General features: G+C 39.6%; 1 protein-coding gene across 2 annotated transcripts in view; it reads right to left on the bottom strand.

Annotated features, from left to right (window-relative positions):
* The window catches only part of DSC3 (desmocollin 3), a 48662-nt gene extending 36931 nt beyond the window's left edge, over window positions 1–11731 (bottom strand). For both annotated transcript variants that reach the window (XM_037032408.1, XM_037032411.1), the window contains exon 1: window positions 11340–11731. In XM_037032408.1, the coding sequence (XP_036888303.1) occupies window positions 11340–11405 (66 nt within the window). In that variant the 5' untranslated portion in view covers window positions 11406–11731. The remainder of the gene's footprint in view (window positions 1–11339) is intronic.
* Window positions 11732–25651: the final 13920 nt, after the last annotated feature.

Below are 25651 nucleotides of genomic sequence, written 5' to 3' on the forward strand. Positions count from 1 at the left end.
GTCAGTTGCATTCCTGAACACTAGCAATGAAAAACGTGGAAACCCAAGCACACATGCCACTTAAAACAGATATCCCATCTTCATGCATTATCAGAAGACACATTCCAAAATACATCTACAGATTCAATGCAATCTCCATCAAAACCCCAAATCACTTTTTTGCAGCAATTTACCATTCACCATTATGGAAATGCAAGGGACCCAAGGACCCAAATAAACCTGAGAAAGAACAAAGTTGAGGGCATTTTTCCAATTTCAAAACTCACTGTAAAGAAATAACAACCAAGACAGCTTGGTACTGGCACGAGGATAAAAATACAGGTAGATAGAATAGAACTAAAATCCCAGGAGTAAGCACTTACATTTACAGATAGCTGATTTGGGGCAACAACTCCAAGAAAGTTCAGGGGGAAAAAAGTCTTCAACCAATGGTGCTGAGAAATTTTGATAATCTCATGCAAAAAAAAAAAATTGGACCCATACTTCACACCATGCATAGAAATTAACTCAGAATGTATCACAGACCTAAGTGTAAGAAGCAAAACTACACACTGAAGAGCAAATCTTCATGATTTGGGGTTAGGCAATGATTTCTTATGACACTAAAAACATAGACAACTAAAAAACGGGTAAATAGGACATGATTGAAAATAAAAAGTTTTGCTCTTCAAGAACTACCATAACATGAACATTAAATCTACCGAAAATGAGAAAATATTTTCAAATTCCATAAAAATAAAAAGATTCAGTCAAAATATATAAAGAAAGCATATCATTCAATAATGAAAAGGCAACAACACAAATGGGCAAAGAAATTAAATAGTCATTATCCTAAGAAGATAGACACAGGGCCGATAAGCAGATGAAAAGATGCCCAATATCATTAGGCATTAGGAAAATGCAGACCTAAACCACAATGATACAATGACGAGAATGGCTGACATAAGCAAGACAGAAGATAACAAACTTTGACAAAGATGTGGAATAGCGGGAAACTTTATGCACTGCTGGTGGAAATGTAAAGCAGTGTAGCCACTTTAAAACAGTTTGGCGGTTTCTTAAAAAATCAAACATAAACTTAACATATGACCGAGCAACTTGACACGTACCCCAGATAAATGAAAACCTATGTCCACATAAAAACTGTACATGAATATTACAGCAGCAATTTTTATAATAGTCAAAGGGGAAGGGTTGTCGAGGCACATGTTTCAAAGACACATGGACAAAGCCAAAGGAGGGTAGGACTGAGCGTGGAAGGCGGGGATGGGTGAGGCAGGGAGTAGTAATGGGGGGAAATGGAGACAAGTGTACTTGAACAATAAAAAAAAATGGAAACTCAAGTCATATGTTCATCAGCTAATGACCAGATCAACAAAATGTGATATAGCCATAAAATAGAACACTATTCCGCTGTAAAAAAAAAAAATGCACTGCCTGGCTGGTGTGGCTACATTGGTTGGAGAGTAAACCAGTAACCAAAAGGTTTTGGGCTTGATTCCAAAGCACATGTCTAGGTTGAAGGTTCAATCTCTGGTCCGGGTGCGTATGGGAGGTAACCAGTCAATGCTTTTCTTTTGCATGGAAGTTTTTCGATCTCCTATCTTCCTTTCTCTCTCTCTCTCTCTAAAAGCAACAAAAAAAGGTCCTCGGGCAAGGATTTTTTAAAAATGTACTAATAGCTGCTACAATATGGGTAACCTGAAAAACATTCTTCTCAGTGAAAGAAACTAGGTACGATGTAGTACATGTTGTATGATATTATATAAAATGTCCAAAAAAGACAAATATATAGAAAAGGAGGATATTAGTTGCCTGGGGGTAGGAATGGGAAATGGCTGTAAAAGGGTGTGAAGGGTTTTTTTTTAAGGTGATGAAAGTGTTTTAAAATCAGGTTTTGGTGATGATTGTACATTCTATGAATTTGCTAAAACCTACTCAATTATATAGTTAGCATGGGTGAATTTTATGGGATATAAATTGTACCTTAACAAAGCCATTTAAAACAAAAGAGGATATACTGTCATTGATATAAAAATGATTCTTTCTACACCCACCTCTGCAAATTGGCAGGGACAGGCTCTCTCAAATTTACAAATTCACATATGTAATGCCATCAAAATAAAACTGAATAGTAACTACAAGCAAGTATCTTGTTTCTTATATAATCCAACATAAAACAGATTTCTCCACAAAATTAAAAGCTTTTAAATCATGGTAAAAGTTGTAAACACATATACATGTATAATCAAAATTTTTACACCAATATGTGCTCTTAATGTTACTATACTTCTGTAAGATCTATCTTAGTTAAGGTAAAAGAAAAAAACCTCAAAAATATGGACAAATAGGGTCAACATTAATTTAACTATAAACCCAAAAATCATGTTCAGAAAGTCATGATCAGATTGCTACAATTAAATAATAAGTGGTTTGCCCTTAAGAAAATCCAACCATGTTTATATGCTCAGTTGATTATTGTTTCCTAAGAATATAGTTGTTCTCTTAGGGTGAAAAACAGTCTTGCTCAATAGCGCAGCAACTGGGCCAAATATAATTTCACTCCATAATTGGTGTTCTTCACTATCAAAAAAAAATGTTCAAATATTTTCATCACAACTCTTTAAAATGTTTTAAGTTAATTATGAAATATTTAAGTCAAATATAATAAAAGCTCATGTACTCATCCAGACTTTCAAAAAAATAAATTTTGTAATTTGTTTCATTTTTTAATTCAAATTTACAGATAAGGTTAGAGACCTACATTCCATTTCTTCTCTAGGGAATAGATTCTTGTGTGTTGATGTATATATTTCATTTGTAGGTTTTTATACTTTTAACATATATGCATTATATATATGCATATGCCCATAAAAAGGCATGTCCAGAAAAAGTCCAGCATTGTTAATACAGCAAGAACGTATTACATGACACTGATGTAACCTGGCAGCCTAGGAGAATGGACTGGAATATACGTACATGAACAATGACAACTTCACTGTACCAGAGTCACGGCGGGGGCAGTAGATGCCGTTGAGTGAGCACGTGCACCTGTGGCAGTCACATTCAAAATGACTGAGCGAGTGGAGCAATGAATCTGCATCAAGTTTTGAGTTAAGCTTGAACATTACTCCAAGGAAACTACTCAGATGATTCAGAAGGCTTTCAGGGAGGATGCAATGAGTGCAGCGCAAATAAAAGTGTGGCACAAATGCTTCAAAGATGGCTGGGAATCTGCCCTGGCTGGTGTAGCTCAGTGGAATGAGCGTAGGCCTATGAACCAAAGGATCACAGTTCAATTCCCAGCCAGGGCACATGACAGGGTCGCAGGCCAGTTCCCAGCAGGGAACCCATGAGAAGCAATCATACATTGATATTTCTCTCCCTCTCTCTTTCCCTTCCCCTCTAAAGATAAATGAATTTAATTTTTTTTGAAAAGATGGTTGAGAATCTATTGAAAGTGATCCACATTCTGGAAGGCTTGAAACAAACAGAACATCTGAGAATGTTGAACATGTCCAGGCTGCAGTCAACAAAGATCAGCGACTGACAGTGAGAGAACTAGAGGCTGATCTGGGGATTCCAAAACTACTGTGTCTGAGATTTTGATGCAGGATGTTGGCATGAAAGGTGTTGTGGCAAAATCCATTCTGCACCTTCTGTTACCAGAGCAGAAGGAACATAGTTGCTAATGACTTGATTCAAACCCCTGCCAACCAACCAGATTTCCTCGAAAAAGTCATAACCAGAGATGGATTGTGGGTCTAGGGTTATGATCCAGAAATGCAGGCCCAGTCAACCCAGTGGAAGTTGCCTGGTTCTCCACACTTAAAGAAGTCATGGCAAAGTGGCAGCAAAATCAAGACCATGTTTTCTGTGTTTCTGATTGGGAAGGTGTTGTCTATCAGAGTACGCCCCTCCAGGCCAAACAAGTTCATGAGTACTACTTCAATCTTCTTCGTCAGTTGAGAGAGGCAATACAACCAAAAGGGCCACAGATATGGGCAACTGGTGATCGGCAGCTTCATCATAACACGCCCGCTCATGCAGCACATCTCATGCAGAGGTTTTTGATGAAACATCAAATTACCAGGTGACTCAACTCCCCTACCGCCCAGATCTGGCACCCTGCTACTTCTCCATTTTCCCCTAACTAAAATCACCTTTGAAATGGAAGAGACTTCAGACCATCGATGAGATCCAGGATAATACCACAGGGCAGCTGATGGCAAGTGGGAGAACTGTGTGAGGTCCCAAGGTGCCTACTTTGAAGGGGACTGAGGTGTCAGTGTCCTGTGTACAATGTTGCCTGTATCATGTATCTTCCTCAATAGGTGTCTCTACTTTTCACATTGTGTGGCTAGATACTTTGTGAAAGATGTCCATGTGCATCCTTTTGCACCTTGCTTTATTTCACTCGGCAATATATTTCAGATTTTCCAAGAATATACTACAGTTTATTCTGATCATTCTCGTACAATGACAATTTAGATTATCATTTTGTTTTCCAGTTTTTCTATTACAAACGACTCTGCAGTGAACAGCCTTGCAGGCACAAGATACAGCATACCCGCAGTAGAGACATAGGAGCATGTCTGAACTCAGTCACTTTTGCCAAGTTGTTCTCCAAAACGCTAATCATAATTATACTTATGCCCCCAGATGATTAGACCTCTCTATTTCACAAATCCTCTACTATAATTAATTCTACACTAGGACACTAAAAATTTTAGGACACTAAAATTTTTGCCAATCTTACCGTTGCCATTTTATTTTGGATTTTCTTAATCTCTGCTGATGCTGAGCATTGTTTCTTGTGTTTATTTGCCATTTATCTTCGGTAAATTGTCTATGCCTCTCATTTAATGATTTCCATATTACGTTTATTTTTTAATTACTGTATTTTTTATTTGTAGGTTTATATGGGTTGCTTTTTAACTCCTTTTGTGGTATCTTTTGATAAATAGTGTTTCCATATGAACGTAATCAATTTTATTAATCCTTTTTCCTGTTTATACTTTTGTATATTAATAACTCCTTCTCTGCTCTCATAAATATGTTATTCAATATTTATAACTGTTACTCCCAAATTTTAAATCTCTTACCCAACTGGAATGTATTTTATATGTGATTCACTGTAACTATCTGATCTTATCTAAAAATTATACAGTTACTTCCAAGTTTTAAATTTTTTACCCATCTGGAATGTATTTTATGTGTGACTCACTATAACTATCTGATCATATCTTTCTACCAGCACTGAGTATGTCTTCCTTAACTAATGATAATGCCGCATAAATTATACGAAAGTCTCCACAAATACAGAATTTATTTTATTTTGAAATAAACATGTTTTCTCTCTGAATATGTTACTATGTTGAATATATTACTATGTTAAAATACAATAATAAACTACCTAAAGTGAATATATCTTTCCACTCTCATGATAAACCCTATAGGACATGATATTTTTAATACATTATTAGTTTCATTTGCTGCTGTTTATTTTAGTATTTTAAATATATGTTCATAAGTGAGATCAAGCCACTATTTTTCAACTCCAATCTTCAAAAACTGAGGCAACTTTTTTCTGCTCTTTGAAACAATTTTTATAAGCTACAAATTATCTGTTCCATATAATCATGGAAGAATTCACCTATCACAGGTCTGGGCCTGACAGATGTGTGCAAAGGTGTTTGTTTGGCTTCTAATTTAATGTCGTTAATAGTTTTAAGTCTATATAGATTCTACATTCCTCCTTGAGTCAATGTTGGTAATTCATGTTTTGCTGGAAGTTGCCCATCTGTGTTTTCAATAATTGGAATAATTTATTAATATTAATATCTATTTTTAAAGCATTTGTTTTCTTGATAACTATGCCTCCTTTTTGTTCTTAATATTTTTGATCTGGGCCTTCTCTATGTTTTACTAGCTCAATCATAGTAAGGTTTGTCCATACTTTCAAAGAAGAGCTTTTGGTGTGGTTCACCCTCTCTATTGTATTTAGTTTTTTTAAATGCTCTTTCTAAAACATAAATATGAAAGACTATATATTGCATAAATAGGTATTTTAAAAAATAATAAAATGGCCCTGGCTGGTGTGGCTCAGTGGGTTGAGTGCCCCTGGCCCCGCCCCCCGACTGCAAACCAAAAGGTCGCTGGTTGGATTCCAGTGAGGACACAAGCCTGGTTTGCAGGCCAGGTCCCTAGCTGGGGGCATATCAGAGGCAACCAATCCATGTCTCCCTGTCTCTCTCTCTCTTTCTCTCTCTCTCCTGAGGAAAAGATAGAAACATCTCCCCCTCTCTCTGAAAACAAATAAATAAAATCTTTTAAAAAAATAATAAAATAAGCCCTGGCTGGTGTAGCTCAGTGGATTGAGCATGAGTCTGTGAAGCAAAGGGTCACAGTTCGATTCCCAGTCAGGGCATATGCCTGGGTTGCAGGTCAGGTCCCCAGTAGGGGACACATGAGAGGAAATCACACACTGATGCTTCTCTCCCACTCTTTCTCCTTCCCTTCCCCTCTCTAAAAATAAATAAATAAAATATTTTTGAAAAAAAGAAGAAATAATAAAATGAAAACTAGGGCTTTACTTTCAAGGTTGTATGAAATAAAGCATTACCATTATTTGCAAGGCTTAGCCGCAATTATTTTGCCAATTTTTGGCTTTTAAATATGTGCAGTCTTATGCTTATTGTGTATAATTAAATTTATTTACTCAAATAATGTTTTTGAAATTTATCCATGCTGAGTATATAGCAGTAGTTCATTTTCATTGCTGTTTAGTACATCATTAGAAAGAATATAAAATTAGCCCTGACCAACGTGGCCCAGTTGGTTGAGAGACCGATGGCTGAATTCCCAGTCGGGGCACATGCCTAGGTTGCAAACAGTCCCTGGTTTGAGTGCAGGCCAAAGGCAGGCAATTGACATTTCTCTTACACATCAGTGTTTCTCTACCTCTCTTTCCTTCCCCTCCCCTCTCTCCAAAAATAAAAAAATAAAATCATTTTAAAAAGAAATAATCTAAAGATTCATTAATATAATTTTAAAAGGATGATATTCATATATAGATTTAACTTATGCTTCTTGAAACTAAAAGTGATTTGATACCATATTTGTGGGGATTGAATATATTATCGAAAGATAAGTAAAAAGTGTAAAGGAATTATTACATCAACAATAATGAACTAGTGCCCTTTAAATATATTTTAAAATAAATTTTATATAAAAGAGTGCCCAATAAAAACTTCAACATACAAAAAGGCATTTTTAAAGATTGGTGAATTGTGGACTGATTATTTGAGATACAAAATATCTTTTTTAATGGAGAACCTTTGGGACAACTTTAAGTATCTGATTTATAAAACCTAGAGCTATAAGCAACTCTAAATCAAAATATAACAAGTTAAATTTTTTTAAATGATAATATAAGGAACTATCTACTGTAGTCTGGAAAAACTGTTTTGGTTCATTTTATAGTACACCCAAATTTTAGTGATTATATCATAAAAAGCTTATCACACAAATCATTAAATCCTGATAGAAAAGTCTAGAGCCAGAAGGAAGGTGAAAACCAAAAAGATTATTTAAGAGATTATTGTTTTACTTTTCCTAATGTTGTTCAATTTTATAGGGGATATACAAGCCTACCTTGTATATCCCCTAAAATGACACCCTTTTAATAAAGAAAAAGAAACGAAGTAACTGAAATCTATGGAATGTCTTAAAAATAAAGACATTGTCTTGACAGCATAACAGGAGATTTCAATTCATACATTTTCCTGTAGCCACTGCCTTCTGCAAAATGAAAATATCACTTTCCAAATTCTTATCACCTCAAAGGTAAATGGCAAGTCCTACCTCTCTGCATTCTAGTGCTGAGATAATTCTACTAATTTCCTCCTAACAAACTCTTAGTAAGACCGGATTCTACCTAAATGAAAAGTATGAGTAACCACAAGTCACTTCAGGTGCCGGATGTGGAATACCGACTGTCAGGGAAATTACATCAAGGCCGACAAATGTCCTTTGTATCAAGTCATCCAGACGGTGCTCCAGGACCCAGCTGCATCTCAAGGTGAACAACAACAATCTCCTTTTCAGAAGGTTACTGACAATGCACTGATCTATATATACCAAAACTTTGAATTCCTGAAGATTATGGGTTTAATGTAAACTGGTTCTCATTCACTTCCTTTATTTGCCTTATGCTTTTTTTCACTAATGCAAAATATAACAGAAATTATTGTACTTGTTTTTATTTTAAAAGACGGATATGCCAATCTTATCAAAAGCAAAAAAAGCCTGGGAGAGGACTCACATGACACATCAGTCTCTTTAATTAATGCTATAAAATCTGAAAAGGTAGAACACCAATTTATCAACATAGGTTTCAGATGGAATTCATATGATCCAAGGAAAAAGCATGTTATGCCGTAAACGAAAATTCTATTTTAGTTCCTTGTGAAGAAGATCCCTTTTAGCAAAATGAGAGATTAACTGTGTCCAAGTGTGACCTAAAGCAGGTCCAGCTGCCTGTCGCCATGAAAGCCAAATACTCAGAGGCAGGTGCTGATGTAAAGGGAAGTGGTTTATTCAGGTGCCGGCCACCTGGAAGATGGGGAACTCAGGTCTCAAAACCCATCTCCACACAGAAGCTTTTACAAAGAGGGAGAAGTAAAACAGAACAAAGAGATCAAGGAAGGGGGTTGAAATTTCTCTATGGGAAAAGGAGCACTGTACATTCTGATAAGGCAAGTGATGGTCCAGCGTGCATCCTTCTGGTTTGCTCATCTTGGCATCATGTCATCCCAGCCTCACTCAGGCCATCCTAGCTTCCTGTCATCCTGACTCCAAGGTCGAAGGTCAGCAAATCTCCCAGAGCTGGTATGCCTGAAGGTTGGAGTCTGTATCTTTTGAAACCAGTTCCTAGGATTCTTATACAAATATGCTGTTCATCTAGAAGCTACATATCAGTCAGACTCAGCACTTACAGAAACAATGTTAAAGAACGGTGGGGTGGGTTACAATTTCCCATCGTTACTATTTTCCATTGTTACACAAGTACATACTATTTATAATATAGGATAACAATATAATTCCCAAAGTAGATTTGATAAGATAGACATAATTAAACACATATTAAAAAGAATCTCAGCACTGATAACTGACAGGAGCTAACGCAAATCATTTTTCACCACCCCTAACAATTTTATAATGTTAGGAATTTCACCCTCCCTTTCCTTTTTATTTCTTTTCTTTGTTTGGGGGAGAGCAAAGGGGATCATCAGAAATTGTAACAGTTTAAAGTGGTAAAAGGGAGCAGATTCAGGAGAAAAGTACAAATGGAAAGACCCCTGGACCCCTGACACAGTTCAGTGGGAAGGCTAACGTGTTAAAAGTCTCAGTATTGTGTTAAAGACTTACTGCGAAGAGATTTCACTTCAAACATGGAATTGGTTTCGAGAGCTCCAGGAAGGTGTCAATAAGGTGAAAACTGGTTCTAAAATGTTATGCTTTTAGTATTAGGCTGAGAAGTTGGTAATTAAGTGAGCCAAAAGGAAATGCAGATGTAGCGTGGTCAGTAGAGGTCTTAATTTACCACCTGGACAGAAATTGAAGGTGTTTGTAAATGAAGGATTTTCAATGAAAGAAAGTATGGAATTACTTGAATTACTATAAATTATTCTATATACCCTCTCCAGTACTACCGTCTAAAAATCTCCAGATATACTATTTAATCTAAACTTTCGGGAATGAAAAGTATTCCTAAACTAATGTCATATGCTACAGCTGACGCTCTCTCTACATTTGCAGGCACTTTCTCGCCTTGCTGCTCCCCAACACCCCCGCGGGCGCCGGGGCAGCGCCTTTAACGCCACGCCCTGCCCTCCAGCAAAAGGAAATCTTGGGAACTCAGAACCCCATTCCTTTCTCAGAGAAAACACAAATACTAAATTCATGCTTTTAAACAAAAAAAAAGGCTGGAAACACTATGAATTATATCACAAAAAAAGAACACACTTTGAGAGCAGTTTCCACTTGTAAAGAGTTATTTTACCGGCTCAGATATTTTGATGGAATTGTGGCCTGGCAAGTCAACGCGAGCGTTTTATAATCTTTGTCCATAAATATATCTTTGATAATAACTATCAATCCAATATTCATAACTCGTTGAATCAAAGAGAGAACAAAGCTTGGACCCGATGTCCCAGCTTGGACATGGAGGAAGAGCAACAATCCAAAGTCAACCTAACTCCTAAGCCAAGCGCGGCCTCTTGCTACCGGACCTCACGCCCACCCTTGGATTCGGAGAAGTCTCGGGTCTCCAGCCCCTTTCCACGGTACGTCCCCGATCGCATCCCTGGTCTCCACTGAAGCTCCGAACGTAACCGCGCTGTCAGAGTTCCTAGTTTTTCCCTTCATGTCTCCCAAATTCTAGAATTGTCCCTAACTTCTTCTCCAGGTGGATCTGGTCCTGGGTTGCAGGTTCCCCGGGCACAGGAGACCCCAGGCAGGGCTCTGGACTTGGGCAGTTAAGACCCAGCCCCACGCCAGTCCCATCACCCTACCCACCCTGACTCCATCCTTTCTGCTCTATCCCAACTCACCCTTCAAACCAACGACCCCAACTTCAACCCAAATCCAGCCTTCCCACCACCTCGCGCCCCAGGCACACTGCGAGACCCACATCGGGTGGCTCTAGGAGGTGGATAAGTGAGCTGCTGAATAACCTTTGGGGACACAAAACCTGCGGGCCGTTTTGCAGAGGTAACTCCTTGCCAGGACACAGAAGCTTGGTTTCAACGCCTCTAAGCACAAATGTTCCCGTTCGAGATGACCCTAGAATAGGGGACGGCCCTGGAACTCCATCTCACGTCTGTATTTTGCTCACTCCGGAATCTTGACACACCTAATCAAATACCCTTCCACTCTCTTCATCCAAACGCGTCCCAGCCACCATCACCAGCCCGGGAGCCAGGGGAGTAGTGCGAACCTCAGCCCCCTGGCGAGGAGCGAAGCCGTGCGCCCCGAGCGCAGCAAACAGGGAGCGCGAGCCGAGTGATTCAACCAGTCGAACGCGGTGTCCCAAACAAAAAGTTCAGTCCCCAGTCTTCCTTTCAAAGGGCGTTTTCTATCCTCACCCCTCCGGGCCCGAATCTGGGCTCACCCTTACCTCCAAGACTGAGCTAAAGAGCGGGTTACATCTTCCGGTGTGACCCTCTACTTCGCTCCCTACCACTCCCGCGGCGGGGCCCAGGGCAGACCCTCCCTCTTCCCCACCTCGGTTCCCGCCGGCTGCCTGCTCCGTGCCTGCTCGGGCCCCCACTCACCACGAGGGTCAGCAGCAGCCTGCAGAGGGCTCCGCGCAGGGAGCTCCGGGACCCCGCGCCTGCCATCCCAGCGCGGGTCGGGAAGCCGAGAGCCGAGAGCCCGGGAAGGAGAAGCGGTGGAGGAGGTATGTCGGTCACCTCAGCCTCCTTCAGCCTTAATTTCCTGGGAACCTGATCGTTTCTGAGACGGGATTGGACCCAGGAGACACCGAGTCGCCCCTCCTTGTTATTTCTCAAGTTTTATCACTGCTGGAGTCGCTGGGGAGGTGCCTGAGCCTGCTCATCCGCTTCCCGGCGCCCGAGCCAAGCGCCGGCCTCACGGGAAAGCGGTCTCACCATCGGGTCCCTGCTGGCTCTCCCACGCCCCTCCTCTAACCCCCGGGCGCTGCGGCCCCGCCTCCTCTGGCGCGGTCCTCGCCGCCCGGATCTTCACAGGCGTCCTCCCTGCAGACGCTGCACTTCTCATTCCCCCTGCAGGACCCAAATCCGCCTGCAGGGATCCCTGTCCGGACAGAGGCGCTCCTGAATGCCATGAACACTGATCCTCCTCCTCCAACTCCTAATGAAGTTCTGGAAAATGTCTCCTGGTTAACGAAAAATATATGTATTCTTTCCAAATTTGCCTAGCATGATAACAGAAGGAAAATTATCCTAAGTGTCATGAAGAAGCTGGCTTTTGGTATACCAAAAACTAAAACCAAGTAAAAGAAACTCTGCGGGCCATTTTTATCACCCAAACCATGAGTGATTACACTCAGAGCTGCGTCCATTTTTGTGGCCTTATATGAACCTTCGGGGGGAAAAAAAACACATGATTTTCTTATATGTAAATTATTGACTTAGTAATTACTTGATGATTGCACTGAGATGTGATTCTTCAGCTTATGGTAAAAGGCAAATCTACTACACAAAACCTTCTGATCTGAAGGAGGCTTACATATTCAGTATTTGTCAACCAAGAAAAAAAAAAGGCTTTAACTTGTAATAAAGAATAAAAAGCATGTATTTAAGCAAAAAAAAAAAATGTTGCAACCTGAGAGAAGCAGATTCAGGTAACAAAACAGTGGTCTGGAAAGAGCTAAGTAAGGCCAGGTTTATGAAGGCAGAAACCACACAATGGCATTCTTTCATGCAAGTGAAGGATTGCTGGCTAGGTTAGCAAGGACTGGTTAGTTCCAATACCCAAAACCGGGGAGGTGGAAACTATAAGGGGGAGGTCAAGTCCCTGTGTGTCCATCATTGGTCCAGGGTGTTGATGGCTCCTCCTTAAGCTCAGTTCAACAACAGGTTTAGCAACTTAACCGCTGTTGAGAACTGAGGCACAAGAGGTGCATGGACCCTGACTCTCTTAACAACGCTTACGCCGTTTTATTTTCTTCCATTATCTCATTCAACAAACACGTGCCAGGGCCCAGAGTCACCCAGGCAATGTAAGGGGCCAGAGGAAAGGAAATATACAAACCACACGTCCTGCCCAAAACAAGTCCAGTTCTGAGATGGAATAAAGACAATCATCATGACCAGTATGCTAAACTTTTTAATAGACAGGTAGCTTGCAACACTAGGGGCATAGTCCTTTTTGCCTCTCTAGACTACAATTTGTGGCTTTTAGGTCCTCATCCGTTGCACGCAGAAGGAGCTCCTTCTTAGATGTGTGGCTGCTCCTCAAAGTCCACGTGCAGTCCAAGGTCAGACCCCTCGACTGAACTAGATTCATCCCGGAAGGTGCCATGGCCTTCAGCCATCCCATCCTTGTCACTTCAGTAGGCTCATTGTCTAAATACTTGAGCTTCCCTGAAACTCACAGGCCTCAGCTCGGGATTCAGACATTAAGTTCAGCTTTTCTGTCCCATCTCTGAAGTATTCAAGGCACCCATCAGAGATTCTGTCTCACCTCTGGAGGCCTCTGCGTGGAAAAGCTCTTCCATTCTCAGACAGAGCTTTCTGGATTTCTCTCCACTCTGACCATTTTCACCTCCCATGCTGCACACCTTCACTTTCACCCACAACCTGATGGAAAGCCTCTCAAAGTCCCCTCCGGCCCCAACCAGCCTTCAGGAACACAAGAGGATTGCGGCTTTCTCGTAACAGAAGTGATACTGGGAACTAAACTGTGCTCCCTCAAACGCAAAAGTTGAAGCCTGAACCCCCAATATGACTGCATTTGGAAACGGCCTATCAGAATGTAATCAAAGTTAAATGAGGTCATACTGGTGTGTCCTGATCTGATGGGATTAGTGTCCTAATGAGAAGAGACACCAGAGAACAGAGACCTGGTCCATCACCCCCATCACCCCCATCCCCTGCTTCTTCCCACCCTCTGTCTCCTGTGTGGACACCTAGAGAGGTCAGCTGTCTGTCTGCAGTGGAGGAACAAGGCTCTCATTAAAAACCAAAGCATCCAGTACTTTGACTTTGGGCTGTCAGCCTCTGAACTAGGAGACATAATCCTTGAGTAAGACCCAACAGAGAAAAAAGGAAGGGAAAGGCAACAACAGCACTAGCAAAGCTACAGAGAGTCTCACGAGGACTTTTTACGCAGAGGAAACAAAAAGAAATGATTCCAGGACCAGCGGACAAAACTCCTGTGGCTAGGAATCCGGGTAGAAAAACAGGCCCACGACAAACCAGCAGAGTAGTGAGATTTTATCCTGAAAAACATGAAAGATCATCCACTCCATCTATAAAAAGGGTTAGTAACTCCGGTTACGGAATTATTACTTTTGGTGAGCTAATGAACTTGATTTCATTAATGAACCTGTTTAAGCTTTGCTACTTTGATACTTTTTGTTTTACCTTAATACTTAAGGAATAAAACTCTTTGGAATGTTTGTCTTCATTCTAGCTCTCGGTAACTTTAAATTTATCTACTAGAGTGACTCTGACCTGATTATTACTGTTCTCCAGGTGACTAGAACTCTAAGATAACTATCATCTGCCTGTTTTATCTGTTGTGTAACTGAGATTAAGCCTACTGACTCTATGCTGAGCTTTCATTTTTTAGCCGTTAAAAAGCAAAAGTTATCAAAACCTATTCTAGAAATACTGTAATAATATTGGGGTATTTTTCATTTATATTGCAAAATTCTAAGTACAGTATAAATACTGAATAGTAGCTGGATATAGTACTAGTAATTATCTTAAAATTTTCTGTGTTATAGAATTTACTTGTCTATCATGAGAATATTAGTCGAAGTGTTAATAAAAAGCAATGATTTTTAGAATACCTAAATTAGAGAAGCATCCTTATAGGTAGTCATAATTATCACATATATGACTTGGAGATAAATTTAAATACTTTTATTTTTCCTGTGTTTTATCATTGTTTTAAATAATAATTTAAAATGAGTTTGCTGCAAATTTATTTAAAATATGAGCTTTACTTTGAATATAGTTAAACCTGGGATTAATTTTAAATTATTATGGGGCATCATAAAGCATATAAAAGTTTTTCTGAAATGTCTTAATTTTAATACCCTATCCCCCAAAATACAAAGTCCTTTGATGCCACTAATTATGTTTAAAAATTGGGCCCTGGCCAGTGTAGCTCAGTTGATTGAGCACAGGCCCGTGAAGCAAAGGGTCGCTGGTTCGATTCCCAGTCCAGGGCATATGCCTGGGTTGCAGGCCAGGTCCCCAGTGGGGAACACATGAGAGGCAACCACACATTGATGTTTCTCTCCCACTCTTTCTCCTTCCCTTCCCCTCTCTCTAAAAATAAATAAATAAATAAATTTTTTTTTTTAAAGAAAATGTTTTTTTAAAAATTGGAAGAAATTATTCTCCCCTGTGATTTTCTTAGTTTAAAGGGTAAGAGCAACCATAATAAAAGATCAAAAATGGGAAGTGATTTTATGTGGAGGTACAAAACTTCAGGAATCTAGGTGAACTGTAAAATTTCCAGTAGAAAGCAAACTTGAGATCATGAAGAGGAGTTCTCTGTTCCTAGGAGGAAGCTCTGGCCTCGGAAAGGAGAATGACCCTAGGTGGCGGTTGCTGACTCCTGGCCCACTGAGCCAAGGTGCCTTACGCGAATGAGTGCCAATGTCAACAGGTGCTGGCCTTACCCATTTACTCACCTCTGCGACGTACATGCGCAGTGATAGGGCAAGTGTGAGTCTCCTCCAACACACCTAAGAAATACAACCAGAGCCACTATATGATGTTTGGACCAATTTTCTAGAAATGAAAATAAGCTTAGAACCAAGCAAAAGACTGGTTTGAATAGTCCTTGTGGCACAAAATAAGTTCTTATATAAGAAGTTGACTCAAAATCACTTTCAGAATATTTAGGATAAGTAGAGTGAGTAATAAACAGTAATCAAACACATTACTTGGAATAACAGTGAGGAGCACTGCGTGGGTGTGAAATCAGATGCCAGAAGCCCTTGCAGATTTTAGAAACTAGTCGCCTTCGATGTCAATGCATTTGCGCTTTCGGAGAGGGCTCTTCCCTTATGCTTGGCCTCAGTTCGCCCTTCCCAGCCACTGCGTTCCTCCTCTTGGGGCCTCCTCTGCTAGCGCCACTCTGGCCTCCAGGAGGGACCCTCCTCTCCCTGGATTGCCTTCCCAAAATGTGACAAGGGGCTCTCCGCTAATTTCCCAAAGCACCACTGAGAATAGCCATGACTTTCCGGTCATTTTAAAGGACCACTGAAAACTTGGAGATAACAGAATGTTGAAGTCAAGACTAACCTATAACACTGCATCACTGCCCAGAGCAAAAGCCGCCCTAGAATCTTTGCCTTTGTCCTCTCTTGTCTCCCCATGGGAAGTGCCCTACCTAGGTCTACTTCCACCCTTATGGAAGTGATCCAGACAACACAGAGAACCTCCAGCTGAAACCAAAATGACACCTGGCTTCTCAAGAAAAAGAAGTTTCTCCTTCCTCCTTTTCTGGGCTAGGTCCTCAGTTCTCACGCTATGATTAATTTCTGCCCAGAGTGATTGGCAGAGGGACCATCTGTTCCCTTCAGGAGAAAATTCACTCTCAGTGACAGAGGTATGGCCTTGCACTGCAGCCTTGGTAATGCTCATACCAAATTCAGACACGTTTCTCAAATTTAGAATTATTCAATTGAAGTAACACTAGGCCACAGTCTAATCCACATAGGGTGTGTCAGGCTCAGAAAAGTTCCCTTGCAGTCTCTCCCTGTTAATTAATGCTTTCAGAACTGTTACAGCGGTTTTCCTCTTCCTCCTCTAAAATCTTCTGGTGCCCTTACAAGTATTGTCTCTTCTACCAGTAGGCCTTTTAAGAGGGGAGGAATGGTCTCCAAGTGACTTCTCCAGGGCTGGAAGAAATAGTGATTTCCACACCCACAATAAAAGGTTGTTGTGTGAGTGATAACTCCTTAAAAGCAGGATGACAAAGCCCTGACACAGGGTACATTCTCAGTCCTTCTCATTTTGGAATCATCTCATAATCCTTCACTTGGGCTTCCTTCAGATGAAGGTCCCCTCCCACTGGGCGAGGCTGCCGTTTGTCCTGAATGTCCTCATGTCCCCAGGCGCTCATGTGTGCAGCTGTCTGTACAGAGGGCACTGCTCAAGCATGAAGGCTGCAGGTATGAGTGGGATGACTTCCAGATCCCAGGTGTCATTTATCCCCACGTCATTCTCTGAGTCACTGCCTCATCAGCCACCTTTTTCCCAGAACTTCAGGAGGGCCTTCCCTCCCCATCAGCTTGGGAAGTGGCAACTCCTGCAGCTGAAATGCCTATGGACTAGCTCAGAACTAAAGAAGCAGCTTTTCCCACCAGTTCCTCATGGGCATTAAAGTACTTAACTCCACATGTATTCATTTATTTGTATTAATGATCCTACCGACCATTAATTACATATTCACAAATATTATTTGTTTATTTATATTTATGACTTATTCATATTTATTATTTATTCAATATTTATTCATCTTGACTTTTCAGCCTGCTTGTTACCAAGCCCTTCTATTATTAGACGGGAAGTGGCTTTCCTCCAACCAGCTGTTGAGCAGGCCAATGCCTCGACAATTGGTTCTATTCTTACATTGCTTTCAAGTACCTTACGTTTGCCTTTCAGTGTTATAGTAAGCTATACACTTCCCTGATTGACAAGGTCTGGCATTAGCTTGCATGCGTCTGATGCCTGTTCTACTAAGCAACCCTACTACATGGATTCTGCTCGAACATTTTTTTCAAATGAGGTGCTAATTGTATTCTTAGTAAGAATGTAGGCATGTACCAGAAAAGTTATTTCCCACTCAAGACAACATTAAGTAGTGATCATATATTATCTGGAGAAGCCACTAGACCATCTAGTGATGAATTATCTGGCCTCAACCACTGTACTGTTCCAAAAGTCTAGCAGAGACTGGAGACCACTGCCTCCCCGCTACCACCCTAGAATGGAGGGACCAAAAGAAACTAAAATTAAGAATGACAAGCACATGGATGTGGCTATGGGCATTTCTTCTCCCTTATGGTGATCTGCCTTTCTCTGTAAGAATCCCGAAACAATTGACACTGGTGTGACCCAATCTCAATGTTTCCTTTCTCATCCAGAACACTAAAAATGAGGTCTTCTTGCTCCAGAGAGATACTGAAAAGGGATGAGAATACAGAAGAATTAAGGTGGTCTGAGCCTTTCCCCACCAGCTCTCCCAGTGATTGTTTCCAAACTCATAATGTTCACAGAGAGATGTACTGCTCTATGGCAGTTAACCAGGAATATGCCAGGTTTTTCTCCAAGTTTGATCGATGACCTCTAACTTATTCTTCTCAATTCCTTCTAGAAGTCCCCTTATTCACCCAGAAATATGATTATAAAACCCATGAAACTGTGATAAGTTTTGAAGGAATTCAGGCCTTGGGGTTTCCTAAGATGCAGGTTCTTATTTTTCATGTTTTATTTTGAGTTAGAAGTAACATCTCCACCCCCCATTTCTTTAAAACTCATTGCAGCATCTTTGTAAGAAAAGATGGTCTTAAGGCTACGTACATGGTGAGCATAATGAAATATACCGTAGTTTCTGGCCCCTCATTGACTGTTTTTATCTGGACTCTTTTATTCTTGATTTCAAAGTTTCTCCCTTGATTTAAGTAAATTCCAGTGAGAGCGTGTATCAAGGAAGTATTTCTCTCACACATCCATTCAAACCTAGATGTTTCTTGTCCTTGGTGAAATATTTGTGGCTAGTAAGCTTCCAATGGTTCTGCTTTCCCATCTCAAAGATAAGAATATTTATTTTAACTCTTGGGCTTGGTGTTTCAAATGATTTCCAGATAAACTATGTTAATTAGATTCTCCTCTGCTTACAAGAGATACAGTTCTTACAATTTACTTTGATATCCACAGCCATTAAAAAAAAGAGAAAGAGTCCTGGCTGGTGTGGCTCAGTGAATTGAGGGCCAGCCTTCAAACCAAAGGGTTGCTGGTTTGATTCCCAGTCAGGGCACATGCCCAGGTTGTGGGCCAGGTCCCCAGTTGGGAGTGTGTGAGAGGCAACCACACACTGATGTTAATCTTCCTCTCTTCCCCTCTGTCTAAAAAGAGAGAGAGAGTAAGAAGCCCCCTATTATTTTGGTACTCTTTTCCCATTTAGACAGTAAAGCTATCTTGTAAGGCTTTTAGCATCATTCCCAGTAAACTTAAGAAAAAGGTAAGCGCTTCCATTTCTTCATACAAAGTACTGCGTGCAACATGATATTAATCAGGAATTTATGCCAGTGTTGAAACAAAACCCTAAATTTCTTTGAGATAGCTCTACTCATCTCTATCTGGAGGTTATGGGTTTTGCTTTTGTTTTAGAGTTTGAATCTTTTCCTTTAGCTCATGCTTTACTGACTTTTTGCCTTTCCATCCCACCTTCTCAACTGAGACCATGTGAATGGTCTTACACCACAGACGACTGACGTGGTGAGGGCAGGATTCCTGAGGCCACAGGCTTTCGTTCATCCAAAAAACCCTTTCAGAAGGCCAAACAGTTCTGACATCCAAGCTAGTTTAAACGGCCTGAGAAGTGAGTATTTATTTCATTGAGGCTATGTGGGAAAATTTCCTTAGATGTGAACTTTGGCTGGAGACCTGCATGGTGGAGGGGACCGATGATCGGGAGGAAAAATGTTCCAGCCTGAGGGAACAGCAAGTGCAGAAGCCTGGAAGTCAGAACAAGCTCAGTGTGTTCAGAGAACAGAGACAAGTCAAGCAGTTCTGGAGTTGAGTGAGGGGCGCTGGCACATGAAATGGTAAAAAGAAGCAACAATTTTTTTTTAAATCTCATAGTCCTTGTCAAAAGTTTAGTTTTTATTTTAATCCCACTTGTTCATAAGAAGCCACGGAACAAACTTCGAGGAGGAGACAAGATCTGATTTATGGATTTTATAAATCACTACAGGAAAACAGATCGTAGAGAGCAGTGCTGGCAGATACAGTAGTTCAGGCCAAAGTTAATGGCAGTTTAACCTGTAAATGTAGTGATAGAACAAATGGTAAAGTTGGGTTTGTGATATAACTTTAAAATTTGGATGCCTGCAAAGGAGTTTGAACCGAGCATCAGTGCAAACAGAGTAAATAAATCAATGATTGAATGAATGAGGACTATTGGGAAAGGAATTTTGGGGTTAAGATACTAAGGTTTTTTATTGTGCATGTAAAATTTGAGATAATCTCAAACACACACACACATACACATACACACACACACACATATATATATTTTTTAAACTTTGAGACTAACAGCTAAAATCTAGAAAATGAGTGAAGATAGATCCCTGATGTATTCACAAAATGTCAAGAGGGAAAGAAGAACCAGATTCTCCCAGATGAAGGAGGAGTGATGAGTGAGGAGGACACTCTGTCCCATAAACCAAGGGAAGACAGTTTGTTGACAAGAAGGAAGCAATTAACTGTGGCATAGGCTTTTGAAAAATCAAGTAAAATTAGGCTGAAAACTGGTCATTGAATTGGATATGAAGAAGTTATTGGCAATGAGGAGAAAGTGAGTGTTCTTGGCTTAGTGGTGAAAGAGTCATGATTGCTGAGAGCCAAAGACAGACTAGGCAAGGTGAGAAGGAAATAAAGACAGACATGACTTCTCAGGTCATTTTCTCTTTGTACCTGTCACATTTTGGTTTCCTTAACAGCAGAGTCTGAAACTTGAGTGTGAGAGAAGCTAATCTATCAGGGGATAATCCTGGAGGCAGGATCAGAGAACAGGAAAAGTGAGAGCGGGAAAACATGAAAGTCAATAAAGGGTGTGCTCTGGAATATTGAGTTGATTCATGTGGCGGGTTCGATCCTGCTGTTGACTCTCTAAGAAATGAGGTAGACTGCACTTCAGAGTTGTGTTCTGGAAAGACAACGTATAACCAAGTAATTCTAAGCTACCACAAACGGAGAAGTTTAAAGCAACAGGCATTCACTATCTACAGTGTTTGTGTGTCAGATGTTTGGGCATGGCTTTAGATAGGTGTTCTCTGTCAGTATGACCAGGCTGCAATTGAGGTGTTGGTTGAGCTGCATTTTCCTCTAGGGGTGAAACAGGGGAAGGATCCACTTCCAAGCTCATTCAGATTCTCGGCAGATTTCTTTATGGCTGTGTAACTGAGGGCCTACTTTTTGCTGGCTTTTGGGTGGTGGCCACCTTTAAGTCCACAGCCTCCTGCAGTTTCTAGAGGCCATTCCTGTTCTTTGTCACACAGACCTCCATAATTTGGCTGCAGGCTGCAGGTCAGCAAGGAGAACCTGTTCCTCCAGTCTGCTAAAATGGAATGTCCTATAACATCATCCCGGAAGTGACATCCCATCGCCTTTGTTATGTTCTGTTAACTTGAAGCAACTCACATGTCCAGCCCTCGCTCTGGAGGAGGAGATTACACAATAATGTGGATACCAAAAAGTGAGGAATCACTGGAGCGTCACTTTAACAAACAGAAACCTGGTGGTCCTGTGGATCATCTGTAACAGTATCATCTGGGTCCCTGTTGTATAGGTTTTTCTATAAAGAGAGCCAGAGAAATGAGGCAATAGTTGAAAGACACCTTGAGATCAATGAGTTTTCACATGAAAGAAACAAATGTGTAGCGGTCAAGAACATAAAGTCTGGCATCAGTTTACCTAGTTCAAATACACATTCTATCACATCCTGGTCCAGCTACCCTCAGCTGGTTATTTAACATTTCTGGGCCTCAGTTTTCTCATCCATAAAATGAGGCTGATAGTTTCTACTTTGAGTAAGAATAAAAATAATTAACATGTACAGTTTTTATAACGGGATATGGCACTATATACACTAGTTAACATGTATATAGTATATAGTGTGTAATATATAGTACAGTACTATAGTATATAGTATATACATGTTAACTATTACTTCTATTAAGTATTTCTGCTTATTAATGGGAATGATCCAGATAAGAGTGGATAATTAAAGATGTACAAGACACAAGTTTAATTTCATAGACAAAGATCTTGAGGAAGTAAAAGGTCATGGGAACCAGTGTATTAATGGAGAGGTTGCCTTAAGTGGGAGCAGAGGAAGTTCACCTATTATAAAAGATGAAGGTCCAAGTAGAAAGTGCAGTTGTCGGTAGTCTGTTGTAGTAAGTGCTAGGAAGATAAAGAAGTTCTCTTCAGCTTCTATTTAGCACTGAAATCAGATACAAAGTTATGTGCTAAGTGAGGAAGGTGAATTAGAGATTTGAGTAGAGAGCAGGTATAAAATTTTTAAATGACTGTATCTGTGGTTTGAATTGTTGATTTAAATCTACAATAAGAAGTATTTTTAATGTTGTGAGCTGGTACACAATTCATGCATATAATCTGGGACAAGAGTTTCACAAGTAATACTATTTCTGTGTGGAATATGCAACTACTGTTTCTGTTTATTAATAATGCAAGTAGCTATCCCTCAAATTAATTGCTTGTGTCTCAACCAATTGGCTGTTTTAAAAGGCCTTAAATGAGATAACAGGATGGAATTGTATGTAGGGACTGTCAGTGTGGTTAAATGTTTTTTCTTTTGAGCCATATTTCAGAGCTCAAGTAAAAGTAATAAAATAGGTGGTAAATGGGATATATTAAGTGACAGAGTTTTACCAAGTGATTTCAAAGGAGAAGGGAAAGAAAGCTGAGGGCTATGGTGAAATAGAGTCAAGCAATGAATCAATAAATTTAAGCTGAGAAAGGAAAGAAATGATGAGGTCAATAAGACTATGAAAAAAGTGATAGGGTAAGAAACTTAAAAATTGCCAAAAAATACTATGGGAGACTTTCTCAAAGGATCTCAGGGGGAAAAGAAAAAGCAAAAGGCAACTTATTAAGTAATTGTGTTTTGGGTGTATATCCAGACATATGATACAAATTGAAGCATGAGAAGAGTCCCTGGTGGGAGACAGGAGCCTGGGCATTAGTTCCTTAAAGACAGGATATTAGCTTCAGGTGGGCGTGATCCTAGCACCAGGCCAGTCCAATTACCCTTGCTCTTACCTTGCCTGACACACAAACTTAAACACCACACATCTTGACTTGGAGAAAGTTTATTTTACTAATACTGAATGGCCATTTCACTGATATTCAATTAACATAGAATCAAAAAAAAATTATAACAAAGGGACTATACATTTAATGTGGTCTAACTTCTCATTTTATTGAAGAAACATATACCAAAGAAGGAATTACTTGATTTACCTAAAGACAAAGCTGAGTTCTAAGTTAAAATAAAAACCTAAAATTTTAAATGCTTATTTTTTCTTTTAAAAAGTTATGGAGATAAATTAATCTATTAGCCAAATCAATAGTGTTTTTCTTTTTTTCTACTTAAAACTAAAACATATAGGAAAAGTTTAGATTATTACTATTATTGGAAGAAATAGTGCACCAAATTATAATTATAGCAAACAAAACTGTATCTGTAAGTTAAATCCTATTTTAGTTTCTAGGACATTATCCAAATCTTTTGTTGTCCAAGAACTTATTTTCTGAAGGCTTGTGAAGAATCAATGAACTATTTGGAGAATTTTAGAAATACTTGTATTATGTAGAATTTTTTAAAATGACATGTATTCTCATAAGATTTCTATATGTGTTATGCACAAAAGAGGAATTTAAATGAACTAATGTGTACACAAAAACTTTTGTGAGATTAGGATACATCAAAATTAGAAAATGACTGTTATTTTTCATTAAAAATAAGAAAGTTCAGCCTCGGGACCAGACTATAATGCCACAGTGTTTAAAAACTAACGGAGACTTTGCATGGTATTCATTGTACAAAGATTAACCTTGATCGTGTCTATGACAGAAGTAGGGAGCAGCTTGTTTTGTTAAAAAATAAACAATTTACTTGGTTCACACTTGCACTCATGCAAATATTCTTTGAAATATTTCATCTGGCATTTCCAGCAAATTGATTATTCTAGTAAATTGATTACAGATTTCACTGATGACAAACCCTAAGTGTGTTAAATAAAACTATAAGACCACAGTACACAAGTGCACTCAATTATAATAATATGAGATACAATATTTTCTCTCGTTTTAGTTTTATATTTTTATTTACTCAAAATATATTGTGTTCATTTTATACTTAACACAGTAAAGCTAAAATAAAAAGATTTTTCTTCAAACGCCTTAAAATATCTGTAAGATTGTTTTTATTTTGCCCTTTATTTTATTATGTTAATTTCTTCCTGATTTTATAAACAATAAATGTTCATCATAAAATGGAAACATATAATGAAAAAAATATGTCAGTCACCCAGAGATCACCATTTAGTATTTCATTATACACAGTCTTACATTTACGTAAATTTGGGATTATACTATATTTTATGCTTTTTCTTATAAAGTGATTAGGTGATATTTTATTATCATTATCACAATAATAACGGCTACCATTTATATAATGATGAGCCAACCATAAAGCTAAGACCCTTTATTCATCTCATTTACCCTAGTTTGCCCTCATTTTATATGTAAGAAATCTGAGGCTTCTGTGACTTACCAAGCAAGGTCCTTCTGGGAGTGAGAATAAAGCTGCAATTAGGATCCCTATTTTTCTGGATGCCCTTGATCATTACATCCATTCCCCTCAGTTAAGGTGCATTGGATCACAATAATGTATTGTAAACCATTTACTTTCCTATGATGGGACATTTAGTTTATTTCCCATTATCCACATATTTAATGCCCCAGAAATAAGCATCTTTGCATATGTGTGAAATATTTGCACCATTATTTTATTTGCTGAGGATAAATTCCTTTTATGTATTTCACTGTAAAGAGTATTCTCTACGATTTTAGAAATTGCCTAGTTGGTCATCTTTCACGCGGGAATACTCTTTACAGTGAAAAGTCTTCACTTTTCCCCCACCCCACACTTGCCCCATCCCTTCCCTGTTTCATAGGCCCCTCTGAAATCCTGGCCCCCATGGTCCCACCGGGAGCCTGTCACCTGCCTCACGGAGCTTCCACNATTTAATGCCCCAGAAATAAGCATCTTTGCATATGTGTGAAATATTTGCACCATTATTTTATTTGCTGAGGATAAATTCCTTTTATGTATTTCACTGTAAAGAGTATTCTCTACGATTTTAGAAATTGCCTAGTTGGTCATCTTTCACGCGGGAATACTCTTTACAGTGAAAAGTCTTCACTTTTCCCCCACCCCACACTTCCCCCATCCCTTCCCTGTTTCATAGGCCCCTCTGAAATCCTGGCCCCCATAGTCCCACCGGGAGCCTGTCACCTGCCTCACGAAGCTTCCATGTGACAGCACAGTACTGCCAAGCAGCTGCGCCTTATGAACAGTCGCCTGTTGCCCTCCGTGTTGACCTCCCTAATCCCATTTCTCTCTGGAGCTTTGACAATCTTGATTTGTTTTTGGAATACATGGGGCATAATCTGTATGTGTCTTACTGGCCAGCTGCATTTATGTGGCAAACTTTTTTATTGAGTGTTTACTAAGTATGCTGATCCCAAGGTCCCACCTTAATTAAGGCTGTGCTTCCAGTTCACCTGTGTGGTAGGAACCCTGGAGTACCATATATGTTCTGAACTGGCTAATCTATTGAAAGTGGAATTTTACTAATCAGTGTTTTAATTCTTTAGTACATTTCTGTTATTTTACTTAATATATCTTATATGAAGAAGTAAACTAAAAAAAATTCAGTTTCATAAACTTCCAAACAATGACATAAACCCTGTTACAAATCCCAACTAATGGTTCTCAGACATTACAACAGGGTGTCCAACCTTTCAGCATCTCTGGGCCACAGTGGAAGAAGAGTTGTCTTGGGCCACACATTAAATACACAAACACTAATGAAAACTGA

Source organism: Sturnira hondurensis, unplaced genomic scaffold (genome assembly GCF_014824575.4).
Source record: "Sturnira hondurensis isolate 20B ecotype Veracruz unplaced genomic scaffold, ASM1482457v3 Scaffold0001872, whole genome shotgun sequence".
Lineage (NCBI taxonomy): Eukaryota > Metazoa > Chordata > Mammalia > Chiroptera > Phyllostomidae > Sturnira > Sturnira hondurensis.